The following is a 14,277-nucleotide window of genomic DNA, read 5'->3' as shown; positions in this document are numbered from 1 at the left end:
TCTGCCTTCAGCTCAGGTCATGATCCCGGGGTCCTGGGATCAAGCCCCCGCATGGGGCTCTCTGCTCAGTGGGGAGCCTGCTCCCCCCCACCCCCGCCTCTCTGCCTACTTGTGATCTGTCAAATAAATAAATAAAAATCTTTAAAAAGATAATAAAAAAAATAAAATAAAACCATCCTTTTTGCATGGTGTTTTAAAAATTCTTTATGCCCCTCTAAGTTTCCCTTGGGTCCTCAGGATACAGCCTTCAGCTGCTGGCCTGTTAACCCCAAATGAGGTCATTAGTGCTTGGTGTTCTGATCTGAACTTGATGTGACCTTGGGCAAGCCTAGCTTTTTAGATGGTCCTCCATTTTCTCCTGGAGTGGAATGGTCTTGAAGACACTTTCCAGCTCAGAAAGTCCATGGAATTTTATTTATATATTTATTTATTTCAAAATCTATGTTAGTTTCTAGTGTTAAGAGTTTGCAGTCTGTTCCCCATTCCTCTGTGAGGCTGAGAGGAGGCACTTTGACAACTTCCTGCAGGATTTTTTAGATTCAGTTTACTTAGACATGTTCAAAAGTCAGAAAACTGCTGTCATGCAAGCAGGAAGGAGAGTTCAAGCTTGAAGAGCTGCAAACCAGGTGGGTGGTGGTTTCACAGCCACCAGAGGTTGACCCTCCCTTATTCGGATGGACAGGCTCACCCAAGATCCTGTAAAGTGTCTTTGTTAAGCCTGTCTGTCTGTCTGTCTTTCTTTTTCTTTCTTTCTTTCTTTTTCTTTCTTTATATTTATTTTTAAAGATTTTATTCATTTGCCAGAGAGAGTGCAAGGTTGGGGGAGGAAGGGGTAGGGAACAGGCAGGGGGAGCGGCAGGCAGAGGAAGAAGCAGGCTCCCTGCTGAGCAAGGAGGCTGATGTGGGATTCATCCCAGGAGCCTGAGATCATGAGACCAAGGCAGATGCTTAACCTACTGAGGCACCCAGGCATCCCTTTGTTAGGCTTTGAAAGTGTGATTTAAAACAAACAAACGAACAAAAAACACACACACAAAGAATACTTCATTGTCATAGGTATACAGGACACTTAGAATTTTGTTCTTGAAAAGAGGCACAGTAGACCTCCAAGGGTAAGGATAAAACATTGCCTTTTTGGGAACTGTTTCCAAATTCTGGCTTCCTGAAGGCCATCATGTCCAGTGATCCCTTGTTTCCTGTGGGTCTCCTGACACCCATCTGCCTCCCCCAAATCACAAAAAAAACCCTAAATGAACAAAATTCTTTCCAGAATCAAAGCAGAAATTCACCTGGCAAGAAGGAGTCCTCTGAAAAGAGATGCCAGGTCTGGGGGCTAACTATTCCATAACCGATTGATTTTTTTTTTTTTCAATTAAATCCAGTAATTCTGGGTATTCAAGGGCAAATAAGGGAAGCTTCCAGTGCCCTCCAGGAAACTCATTTCTGTTGGAGGAGCCAGACTCATAAAACCTTGTAATATGTGAGGGTAAGAGTTTAATGAAAGATCTAGATCGATTGAAATGAAGGAGATTTTTAATAAAAGCTGGGCTTTGAAGGTTAAATAGGAGCTTGTCAGGGGACTATGGGTTTTTCCAGAAGCATTGGAGACCCACATCTGCAAGCAAAGACCCACATCTGCATTGGGGGTCAAGAGTAGGTTAGCACAGCCGGTACAATGAAGGAGTGATTGGATATTTAAGAAGAAAATACTGGACACTAGGTAGTGGCCACAGTTGGAAGGCTGACCATGTTAAATCTTTATCCACCAGGAACTGGGGACCATAGGACATTAAGGAGTAGGGGACAGGGTGGCCAGATCTGTTTGAACAGGAGAGCCATGTGCTAGGCCAGGACTGGGGATCAAAACAGGAACTTTTTCATCCACCTCCAACTCAAAGTATAGATTTTGCTCTGGGTGTAGAGACCAGCTTAAGAAACATCTGCGGGAAACTCGGGCTTCCCTGTCAGACTACCTCGAAATAGTACATTGGTTGGAAGACAGAATGTCTGGGTTTTTTTGACTTTTTAGAGGATTTATTGGAAGAACCTGGATATCAGCAAATCCTTCTAAATTGGGGTATATCCATTTTGCATGTAACCTTACCTGCCCAGCAGACTGAAGATGGAACTATCAGGAGAAAAATGCTTTGAGTATGTCAACGAGAATGAGAAACAAAAATCAAACACTAACTTGTAAAGGGAACCTCAGTTTCCCCTTTCATAAAGTGGAGGTGGGAGAGGGAACTCCCACTCCTCCTTTGTTGTGAGGATCTACTGAGGTAAGGAGAGTGTACAGGCTTCAGAGGGGTCACCGGGGTATGCAGAAGGAAGGGGTTACTATACACCAGCGAACAGTGACCTGATCAGACAGGACACATGCTTCCTGAAATAGTCCCTTCCATCTGTCGTGTCTAAGGGACTCTGCCCTTGGCTAACACAGATTCATTTTCCTCCCTAGCTTTCAGCGAGTGTATCTAGAGTTCCTTCAGTATCTCTGTAAAGTTTTCTTTACCAATTTTAGTTGGGGTTTTTTTTCCCGTTTTAGCTTCTAAGTGGGTATGCAGAATACAGCATCTGAGTGTCTCAGGGGTTCAGCCACCGTTCAGTAACCTGCTGATTCAATGCCAGTGAGTACAAATCTAAATAGCATAGGTGACATGGGTTTTAGAATCCTACTCAACCCCCCCTGGGCTGGACAGGTTTGACTGCTTGCCCTCAGTGACTTTAGATCATTGCCAAACCTCCACCTGAGGGCCCATCCATCAATCAGTCTATCTACCTACCTACCTATGTCTACATAAAGAGCTATTCTCGTCTTTTGCTCTGTTTAGAGGATCGCATACGATGGACATGAAACATAAAAGGATGACAAATGGTCCTCCCACTTTAGGGTATCATTATAATTATTGTGCAGTAGGAGTGAAAAATGCTGTGCTAGGTGCAGTCAGATGTGAAAAGGATCCCGGAAATGGGAAGTTACTTTCCGCGGTTATGAAGTTGCGTTTGTATTTATTTCCTCCTTTTCCTTTAAGAACAAGTGGAGGACTTTCAGGAGGGCAGGTGGCAACATGCTGAGTTGTCTAGGGTGCCAGAGAAGACCAAAGCGATTCGAAAGTGTTACATCAATGGTATCGTGGAAAACAATTAAAAAAGGTGGACTCCCCACGTACGTGATGCCAGAGAAGCAGTCTGATTGACGCTCCTACCCTAGGCACCCTCCTCCTGCCCAGCTAAGCTAACTGGCTCTGGGAGCCTTCTAGATATTAGCCCGAAAGAGTTTCTGTGTTTATGCTAATATGACAGCGGTTGGTTTCCTCCTTGTTTTGACCACAGCCAGGGCATTGAAGCTCTAGGTACCTTCCTCAGAGTTTAAGAATATTTGTTTTTCAGGAGATGGTAAGAAATTTACTCAAGATTTACTTTTTTGTTCTAAGGTAAAGGCTTCCAAAGGGTGTTGGTTTCCAACTTTCGTTTTAGTTTCACTTAATATGAAAAAAAAAAAAAGGCTTTATTTTCATAGAGCATTCTGATTGTAACAGTAGTTCCTTTGCATTTTCACAGGCAGAACATTCCGTGATACATTCCACAGCATTCATCAGGTAGAGAGCTCTTGGTAGTTTTATATGAAAAATGATTGAATGACTGCATGTGAACAGCGAATGATGGTTTCATAAACAAACTTTAGGAACCAAAGATTCAGTTTAGCGCTATAAAAACATGTCACTATGGGCGCCTCGGTGGCTTAGTCAGTGAAGCCTCTGCCTTCGGCTCAGGTCATGATCCCAGGACTGGGATTGAGTCCCACATCAGGCTCCCTGCTCAGCCCGGAGCGTGCTTCTCCCTTTCCCTTTGCCGCTCTCCCTGCTTGTGTTCTCTGACAAATAAATAAAATATTAAAACAAAAAACAAAAAACATGTCACTATACACTAGCCTCTAGAAGGCACTATATGAAGAAATGGAATACATAAAGTATATAAAAAGTAAAATGAGGGGCACCTGGGTGGCTCAGTGGGTTAAGGCCTCCGCCTTCGGCTCAGGTCATGATCTCAGGGTCCTGGGATCGAGCCCCACATCGGGCTCTCTGCTCAGTGGGGAGCCTGCTTCCTCCTCTCTCTGCCTGCCTCTCTGCCTACTTGTGATCTCTGTCAAATAAATAAATAAAATATTTTAAAAAAAAAAGTAAAATGAGAGAAGAATGGAATACATAAACTGAAAAGGTTGGTGTCTATGTGTGTTTAAGAGAGGAGGAAGGGGGACAGAAACTAGAATACGGACTACAAATTCACTTAGGTATGTGTGGTGGCGTATTGAATGGGGCCTCAGAAGCCGGAGCATACAATAGAACAGGTGGCTGCTGAATTTAGATACTCCCGTATATCAAAATCAAACAGGTACCATCCCTGCTTATCTTTTAATAGTTTTCCTGTGGATCTGCTTCTGTGGCAAAAGGAGTGCCTCACCTGGGCTTTCTCCCATGTAAAGAAATTACATGTAAAAATTGTTAATCTCCAGGGGCGCCTGGGTGGCTCGGTGGGTTAAGCCGCTGCCTTCGGCTCAGGTCATGATCTCAGGGTCCTGGGATCGAGTCCAACATCGGGCTCTCTGCTCAGCAGGGAGCCTGCTTCTCTCTCTCTCTCTGCCTGCCTCTCCGTCTACGTGATTTCTGTCAAATAAATAAAATCTTTAAAAAAAATTGTTAATCTCCAAATACGAAATGTTACATGTTTCTAAAAATTGAACAGTCTTTGTTTGGAAAAAAAAATTATTCCCTTTGACCATCCTATTTGAGATGGTGAAGGTTCTTGTTCTAACAAACTGAAACAGAATTGATGATAGGGAGTTAAGCAGGTTTCCAGGGAGCGTTATTTTGCCGGAAGTGACATTTCGCTGGACAAAAAAGAGATAGACTGAAAAGATCTGTTGATGTGTTGGAAACACCATTGTTCATCTTTTGTGTGTGTGTGCGCGTGCGCACAAGTTAAAATCTAGGACATATAAAATTAAATGTCATAAGAAAATGTAATAAGCAGGCATCTCAATTGTTAGGTGCTCTTTATTATACAGTATAAACGGCTCTGTAATGTGGTAATGACAGGACATCTCGGCACTCAGAACTGATAGGTACGAGAGTAAATAGTTTTGTTTTTGTGTGTGTGTGTGCATGTTAAATAGTTTTGTCCTGCGCCATTTTCAGAAAATCTAGATACTGAAGCTTGCTTTCTCAGGCTAGAAAACGTCAACGCAAGTGATGTTTCCCAGGGACATCAGAAACATTTTAATTTATTATGTTATGGTATTTGGGGATGTTTCTCCGATTTGAGGTAATAAGCACTTAGTGAACACAAAGATGGTTATCAGCCATTCAGTAAACACTTTTCATACACAACCAAGTGCCAGAAGTGTGTGTGTTAAGAGAAAAGTGGATTAGAAAAGCAACCACCACAATGTAACAGAGAAATGCGTTCCAGGCTTCTTGTTTATTAAATGCCTTTAACTGCTTTTAAAAATCAAGCATACTATTTGCACCTGCATTCTTAAAACGTTTTCCCAGGTTAAAGAGAAACTGTAGAAACTACAGGAAACTAGAAAATCTAAAATGGAGAAAGCCAGTGTTAGTATTTGCTATTTCCTTCCAGTCCTTCCTCTTTAAAGTTTCTGGTGCTTCCCTCTCTCCTTCAATGCACATACACTAACTTATACAATTAGGAATCATAGTTTATACTCCCAGGACCTGCTTTTTCCACTTAACATACCATGAGCATTTTTCCGTTGTCATTAAATATGCTTTGAGTATGTTCTTTGCCACATAAAATTCCATCCTATCGATGCACCTGTTTTCTTTTAAGCTAAGACACGTGCTGTGTTTTTCCAATCTTGCTGGACTCTTAAAAGCCAAGGAAAGTACTACTTCATGTTGATCCACCATAAGCCTCTTAATTTTCTATTTGTAAGATGCACCCACATTTTGGACACAACGTATACTGGATAGTTGATAAGCAGCCTAAAGGAGGTGTCAGCTTGTTTGCTTAACGATGTTGGTCACTCTCATCACCGTAACAAAATTTATCCAAGTGCCAACAAGGGTCACAAATGCTTCCATTTTGTAACCTTCACAAACAGAAGTCAAACTCTTGTGTACTCTCAAAAAAGGGTCTGTGCAGTTTTAAAGCTGAGTAACATCAGAAATATGCGACCAGCTTACAAAACCACTTAAAGATGTACTTAAACTTTACGCCCGTAAGTTTGCGACTGAGTACTTTCTAATTAATGCATTTCAGTCCGCTGAGTTTGCAGAGAGGACAGATGAAATTTTAAAACATTCTGCCAGAAAATTTTGTTCTAATCTCTTGAGGACTGTAACTACTCTATCTGTAACACACACGAAGCATAAATGAATCCTTTAATCCTCAGGAGGGCACTGTGGAACTATGTTCTTAGGGTTCTCTGCAGTGGGAAGTTTCTTTTGTTCCTCAAATTGTTCTGAGTGCAAGGCCGGGTCCCTGAAAGGTTTTTATATTTTCATTTAATTTTGAAGAGAAACCATAAGGATCTTTTAAAATATGAAACGAATTTTATGAATACTTTCCTATTAAAAATTGAGCATATTGAAGAATGACAGGGTGGTTGGTTTCTACCTGGAAATTCATGTTCAGGTAAGGAAATTGCTTTCGTGTACTTTTTACACAAAGAGCAACCTGAACCAGGTCAAGTTTACTTCTGTGATTTCCAATAGGTTCCAGCCTCACAACTTAAATAGTTCTCATAGTAAAACTAGCCTTAAAAACATCCTCCTTTACCTTTAATCTCTGGAGATGAAGTTTGGCCTTTCAGTGTGCCTTTCCCATGCCCGCCTGTGTTTAAACTGAAATTGCTAGGACATGCTTTTTCCAGAGGAGGAACAGAACAAAAGCAATATTCAGATAAAATATTATAGGTTTATTTAAAACTTAATTCTCACCTTGAGTATGCAAAATACAAACTCCACAAAATGTTCATTTTTTACTTTGTAGTTTACAAATATACAAAATAGAAGTTTGCTTAAATTTATATTACATATTTATTAAGGCAAGGAACTATATAGAAAAAAAACATTTGTTCTGCTTAAGGCATACTTGGGAATAAACCATTGTACAAATTATTGCACATCTGAAACCACAGTGCATAACAGACTGTCTGCATAAAAATGTTAAAGAAGTAAACCAGGCATATTTACCTGACTTAGGTCATAAATGTAGATCGGAAGACAAAAATAGATTTTCCTTGTCAAAGTATGCAGCAGTTTGAGAACTTTGGCTTCCTCATTTGGTACCTTTAGAACCAAGACTCACCAAGCACCATCGTTTAGGTTATTAAAAACACATTTTCTGTACCTGAATTTCTTCCTCTTCTTCTAAATATCATAATAATGGCTTTTTAGAAGGCAAAGAGAATACAAGGTGATCTTTATGCTTATACTGCTTCGAACACAATTCAAGGGAATTCTGGTCTTCCCTCCCCCCCCAACTCATGGATCTAATTTATACCCTGATATCCACACCTTCCAGTCACCCCCTTGGTGTTTTTGTAAGTCCAGGAATATTCAAGTTGGCTTTAGCAATGGAATGATAGAAGATCCAGTCACAGACCCCATTATCTGTTCTTTGATTTGTCTTCTGGTTTCCTTGTGTCTCCTGATTATCCATTCACAAGTTGGCTTGTTGGGAACTTGACCATGATTGTAGTGCTTTCCAGCTGGGATTCTCCCCTCCCTCCCCACCCCGAGTTGGGGGAGAGACAGTGTGAAAGATTAAAAAAAAAATACTGAATTCTCTCTTCTGGCAGTGTGGGTCATATCCACTGTTTGGGGATTTAAAAGTGCCTCTTCATGTGTAAGGCTAGGTGGTCCGACCTGGAGAAGGCCCGGTCGCACTTCTGGCACTGGAAGGGGCGGTGCCCGGTGTGTTTGCGATAGTGCCTGGTCAGTTCATCAGAGCGGGCAAATTTCCACCCACAGCCGTCCCAGTCACAGTGGTAGGGTTTCTCACCTGGCAGAGGAAAAGAAACCCGGTGAAGCCATCCATACCTAACACAGAAATGACCAAACTGGAGCCTGAATGTCAAACCAACTCCCCCGCAAACATCCCACTCTGAAAGAAGCCAGGGGAGTTTTTAGACCAATTCAAGGGCACATTCAATTTCAGATCATAAATTGGAATATTAAACCTAAATATTCTTTGGGGTTTTTTCTGTGTTTTTGTTTAAGGAACAGACCTACACTTCTATATTGCTAACATTTTCATTCTCTTAAGGCCAAGTATCACGGTGGTGGAATAGACATTGTCTGCTCGTTAGTCTCTCCCCCCCACCCAACCACTCACTCACATCCTATAGCCCACTACAACTGGGTTGAAAACGCCACCGGCAACTACTTTTTCTGCATCAGCATTTCTATTATTTTCCTCAGTCTACCCTAAAATGACCTTATGTACCTACACTTAAACGACATAGAAAATTCTCTGCAAGTGACCATCTTAAACCACAATCTTAGCCATCACAACCGCTTAATTCTTGAAATTCAAGTAAAACCTACTTACCAAGGCTACAACCAAAAATAAAAAGCAGTATGAAATTTGGGAACAACCAGTGAAAACTGCCTAAAAATTAAAAACTAGTAACAAGACCTAACTTACTTTTAAACTGCAAAGTGTAATTTCTTGTAAGATTTTATTTTTAAGTATCTCTACACCCAACCTGGGGTAGGACCCCACAACCTCGGGATCAAGATTTGTGCCAGCCAGGCGTCCCCGAAGTGTAATAATTTCTTGATTACAAGGCCAATGCTTTGCTCAAACAAGGAGAGGCCCACAAACAGCCTGGAATCTCCCTGCCTTTCAGAAACCTAACAGAACTGCATATTCAAGCACTGATACCATCCATCAAGCAAAAGGCTCTTGGGCAAAAAAGGAGGCGCCGGGTTTGGTTTGCTGTTCTCGCCTCTGATCCAAGAGATGGAGGAGATAGACTGCCCCACATCTCCAAGGGAGGCCCTGAGAAATGTCCACGGTTAACCAATGGGGCTGCAGGACCAACCCCTCCCCCCGCAGTTTCTGTTCTCCTTACCTGTGTGGGTTCGCAGGTGTGCCTTGAGATGAGAACTCTTCGTGTAGGTTTTACCGCAGCCTGCGTAATCACATGTGTGAGTGGCGGTCCTTTTCCGGGGCCACGATCTTCTCCCCCTCTTTGGTTTCGGCTCTTCCGGCATGCAGGAACCAGGAGGCATGAGCTCTAGGGGTGAAGAAGGTGGGGTCAGCATCATCCCCTGCTCCCCGGAGGGCTGGCACAGGCAGGCGTCCCCAGCCCGAGCTATGAATCCCCAGGACTGACCTTGGTAATGCAGCGGTGGGACCTGTGGCTGCATCTGGTCTGGCAAAAAGGGTGGGTAGTTGGGTCCCGGGTGGGGATGAAACCCCGGGGGGAGCGATAGGGCAGGATGACAGTCCCTGCTGCTCAGCAGTTCCTCGGCACCCAGGGTGGGGGTAGTCCTGTTGGGGAGCTGCCGCCCCAAAGGGAAGTCGTGTCCTGGTGGTCGGTGGCCATTACTGAGAGGGGGTCCAGTGCCCAAGTGGGCCTCTAGGGGCCGACCGACCGTGCACGACGAGACTGCCTCCTGCTTTATTTTGGGGCACATGCGCGGAGGCCCGCCGCTGTAGGGCGCCACCACGACGGGGTGGCTGCCATCCGGGCTGCCTTTGCTAACACTGATGACCGACGGGCTGCCGTACTCGCTGCCAGGGGCACTCAGCGACGCCTTCAACACAAACTTGCCCATCAGCCCGCCACCTGGCGGCTGCGGCTGCTGCGGCGGGATGTACACTGGGTCCAATTCGGGCCGAAGGAGCTCAGCTACGAAGCCGCCCGAGGGGCTCACGTCGTTGATGTCCGCCAGGTTGAAGGGAGCTGTGGGAGGCGGCACAGACTCCCGGCCATAGAGGAGACCGCCGCCGCCAGTGCTGCCCGGCGTCACGCCCGGGTCCCCTCCGGGCCGGATCGGATAACTGAAGCTGCAGGTGGAGGGCGCGCTGGCAGGACCGCTGCTCGATGGGGAGGACGATGACGACGCTGACGCCGACGAGGACACGGTGGCGGCCACTGACTCCGGATGGGACAGCGAATTGGAGAGGATAAAGTCCAGGTCCAAGAGATCGTTGAACTCCTCCGTCTCCCTCCGAGGTAGGAGAGCAGGATTGGTGCCGCCACAGGCCGCGCCGACTCCGCCGCTTTCCAGGTCGGTGGCCACGGTCGCCGCCGCCAGGTCGTAGGGGCGGCCGGGAAGCACGGGGGGAAGTCGCTTCATGTGGGAGAGCTCCTCCCGCCAGCGCTGCGGGTATAGGACGGGGGAGAGAAACCGTCGGTACTGGTCTCCTGCTGCCATACCACGTACTGGCGACCCTGCCCGCGCCTATACCGCCCAGGCACCGGGACGAGAAAGACACGAAGCGCCGGCAGGCTCCAGGTGCCAGTGCTGCGATCTCGGCCCATCCCCGGGCCGGAGAGGCGCGGTGCGTCGGTTTGGAGAATACGGTGTCTGCCCGATTGCGTGAGAGCAGGCGCCGCGGCTGGGCAGCTCCGGTGCTTCCCCAGCCAGATCCCAGGGACGCTCCAGCCACCCTTGGAATTGGGACACCGAGGATCTCCCTATGCGCCCTCGCCACGGGTACGCCTACGCGCCAAGCTCACTCCGGCCCAAGCCAGTGTCCAGGGACCCATCCAACCTCCCGCCGGGTGGCCCCCGCGCCAGCCCTGCAGCCTGCGAGTTACAAGACGTGTGCACCGGGTGTGCGCCCCCGGCGGCTCCCCAGCGTCCGGACCACACGCATGTACAACCGAGCTACAGACACGGAAACCATCGTAAGACGACTGCGGGGCCACTCCTTCCCTCCGCCGGATGGGTCTCGAAGACCCCTGGGCTCCGCCCGTCCCTACCCCACCCACATAAGGCCACTGGACGCTGCCGACCTCTCCGGACAGTACTCACGTTATTCGGGGCACCTGCCGGACGCAGTGTCTTCTCCCTTCCCGCGGGGCCGGACGCGAACGTCGAGAAGGACGGGAGCAGTGCGTCGCTGACAGCCATGTCAGACTCGCCAGGTGGCTGCCTGCGGGCCGGGCGGGGCAGAGGCAGGAGTCAGGGGGCCACTCTCGACCGCCGCTCCGGCGCGTCCCACCGGACTTCACCACCCCCCACTCCGCGCCCCACGCTACACCTACCTCATTAATGTGGGGGCCCAGAAGGTCCTCGGGAGTTCAAAGCAGTGGGGGTACCCAAACCCCAAAATTAGGAGGAAAAAAAAAAAAAAAACTTAGAAACGAAGCCAAAACCAAAAGCCCAAAATTGCCCGAAATCCTTCTTTGGATTAAATATAAACGGGAGATGCCTTTTTAAGAAAAGTTCCTTTGTACACGAGAGTTCTTAAAAGTTGTAAACTCGTAAAAACAGACGATGAGCAAAGCGCAAGGCGGTAAGTAGGTCCGGTGGCCGAACTGCGCTCTTCAACTCAGCAGCGTCCTCCACCACTGTCGCGGTCGCCGCGGCTGTCGCCGTGGGCGCTGGGGCTGTGGCCGGGTTGGCGGGCGGGCGGCGCCGCCAGGTGAGACTGGCCGCAGCGGCGCGGATCTGCGGACTGGGCGGCGGCGCGGTGTGCGGAGTCCGGGGGACTGCGCGGGGCGCGCGCGGCCATGGGCGCTGGCCGCGGGCGGGTGGGTGGGTGGGGGGCCGGAGGGGCGGGGAGGGGCACTTGGCGGCTCCCGGTGCCGCCGCCGCCCGCCACCGCCTCTGCTCCCCGCGCGCCCGCAGCCGCGCTTGCTGTCTCGGGCCGGGGAACTGCCGGCGGCCGCCGCGCGCTCCTTACTTAACTTCTCGGCTCCCGCCCTACCCCCGCCTCCTACCCGCTGTACGCCGCGGCCCGCCGCCAGGCCCCGCCCCCTCCCTTTCTTCTCCCCTCCCTCCTACGGCCCCCCCGCGCGTTGCCATGGCAGCTAAATAAACAAACTCGGCGCACGTGGGGGCGGGGGGGAGGGAGGGGCGCGGGCGGGGCCCGGCCGAGCCGTGACGCCAGCCCGGCAGCTGGCGAGCAGGAGCCGCGCTGACGCCGGCGGTGGCGGCCCCGGCGGCGGCGGCGGCGGCTGTCCCGGTGCGGGGCGGTGCGTACTGAGCGCACGTCCGGTCGCTCTGCGACCGGGGCCGTCTGCGTCGCGGTGGTCCGCTCCGGGGGTTCGAAGCCCGTGGCGGAGGAGTCTGGTAGGGGTTGAGGGGTCGGTTCCGCTCCCCCACCCCCGCTCGGGTCCGTGCTTGCGGCGCACTCTGGGCGCTAGAGGAAAGCGCGATTATCCGCGTGACTCACTGAGCTTTCCGTCCCTCCCCGGCACACGCAGCAGCCGGGCGCTGGTCTCGGAGTGCCAGTGCGGGCTCTTGGCTTGGCTTCGCGGGGTTTTTCGTAGGTTCTCCGGCCGGGTGGCATGGGGGTGGGAGGCAAGGAAAGGTGGGTGCCCAGCACTGTGACGGAACTGGGAGCCAGAAAAGGCCTGAAAGGGTGGAAAGAGGTTGGAGCGGGAAGCGGAGTTATGGTTTTGATATTTCGGGGAGCCAGAAAGGGAGTGAAAGGGCTTAATATTGATTGTGGGGTGGAGAAGGCATAGGGGCCGTGAGGCGCAGACACCTTTCCACCCGAGAATCTCAAGGGCGCAAGCCCGCACCCTCCGTTCCACTTTATGGATGGGCAAACTGAGTCATAAAGAGGTGAAACGGCGAGGTAAAGGTCGGACGGGGAGTTCTCTCCCTTGGCTCAGGTTCCGAACGGTCAAGCCCACCGAGAGGCGCTTAGCTGGAAAGTGGCCACGTGTCAGGAAGTGGAGCGGTGCGGGGGGACCCCGGTTCCCGAAAAGGGCACAACGAGCTCGCGGCAGCCGTTCCTGCCCACCGGGAAGAGAAGAGGAAACGGCGATCGTTATTTCAGCCTTATAACGTTGCCTCCCCACCCCCACAGTCGCCTTAGTTAGTGATCAGTAATTTTCCAGCCGGGAAATGTTTTCGCCCTCATCTCTGCAAACTGCCCCCCCCCCCGAACGTGAGTGTGGTGTTCGGTATCGCCTGTTAAACGTAGGCTTGCGAAGTGTTTGGTTTGGATTGAGGCGCGCAGAGCCGGGCTCCACCCGCCCTCTCCACGGAGCCGCCTCACCAGTAAACGCTGTCGATCCCGGGAAAGACAAGGGGAGGAGGAAAAGGGTCGAAGCCCCAACACGGGGCGGAGTATTCGCTTACTTTCACAGAGCTCTCTAGTTGTTGCGTCGTACTTTAAGTCGTTGTCACCTGTTATTTGAGTTCTGCGATTCTGGTACCTATTAGGTTTACTCAGAGTATTTGTTATCCCCTAGTTTTCCACTTCTTGCCGACCACAGCAGCATTCTTGGAATGCATCTCATCCCGAGTGAATCCGCTGTGCCCCCTCTGCCAACGACAGGAATCCTTCTAGGTCCAGAGAGTTGGACGCCTTTGAATATGACTTCCATCCTTTGGCCAGGGCCTGCGGGGAGGGGTGTGTGTGCGCTGCTTTAGCAGGGAAAACCCGACCCTCCCTCGGGCTGGCGGGTTCGGCCTCACTCCATAGGAGCAGCCCACCTGAAAACATTGCCCTTTTCAAACGGAGAAGGCAAGAAAGGAAAACACCTGCTACCCCTCCCCCACTCCTTTCATTGTGATGGCAGAAATTTCTTGGGATGCTAGAACTTGAGGATTGCATGAAAAGGTTATACACTTTTACGTCAAGGCCTGGGTTCCTAATCCCCAATGAATTTGATTGGTAGCCATTTCCCTAGGCATGTAAACAACGTAAATCAGGACTTGGAGTTTGTAGCCACTGCATGAGGTGTCTTGTTTTGTTTTGTTTCTGTTTTGCTCTTATTTATCTAAAGCAGTAACCCTTCCCTTTCAACAAAAGTAACCACCACAATGAAAAAACAGTATTACAAGGGCGCCTGGGTGGCTTAGTGGGTTAAAGCCTCTGCCTTCAGCTCAGGTCAGGATCCCAGGATCCTGGGATGGAGCCTCGCATCGGGCTCTCTGCTCATGGGGAGCCTGCTTCCCCCTCTCTCTCAGCCTGCCTCTCTGCCTACTTGTGATCTCTGTCAAATAAATGAATAAAATCTTTTAAAAAAAAAAGTATTATACAGATGAATCAGAAAGACACTATTCTCATGTCATACAATCAAGACAAGATTCTGGGGGCGCCTGGGTGGTTCAG

At 49.2% G+C, this 14,277-nt stretch overlaps 1 protein-coding gene across 2 annotated transcripts; it reads right to left on the bottom strand.

Annotated features, from left to right (window-relative positions):
• Positions 1–6,916: 6,916 nt before the first annotated feature.
• KLF4 (Kruppel like factor 4) lies at positions 6,917–11,726 on the bottom strand. 2 transcript variants are annotated; one of them, XM_032306959.1, is made up of 5 exons: positions 11,249–11,724; positions 11,016–11,136; positions 9,365–10,358; positions 9,101–9,265; positions 6,917–8,025 (listed from the first exon to the last, which is right to left on the bottom strand). In XM_032306959.1, exons 1-5 carry the CDS (start codon positions 11,251–11,253, stop codon positions 7,850–7,852), a joined length of 1,461 nt encoding a protein of 486 aa, XP_032162850.1. In that variant the 5' UTR covers positions 11,254–11,724; the 3' UTR covers positions 6,917–7,849. The 2 variants fall into 2 exon arrangements, with proteins under 2 accessions (XP_032162850.1, XP_032162849.1); XM_032306958.1 differs by having other exon boundaries at positions 9,101–10,358; positions 11,249–11,726.
• Between the last annotated feature and the right edge of the window lie 2,551 nt (positions 11,727–14,277).

Source organism: Mustela erminea, chromosome 12, assembly GCF_009829155.1.
Source record: "Mustela erminea isolate mMusErm1 chromosome 12, mMusErm1.Pri, whole genome shotgun sequence".
Lineage (NCBI taxonomy): Eukaryota > Metazoa > Chordata > Mammalia > Carnivora > Mustelidae > Mustela > Mustela erminea.
The sequence above is the reverse complement of the archived record's forward strand: the minus strand, read 5'-3'. Positions and strand labels throughout refer to the sequence as shown.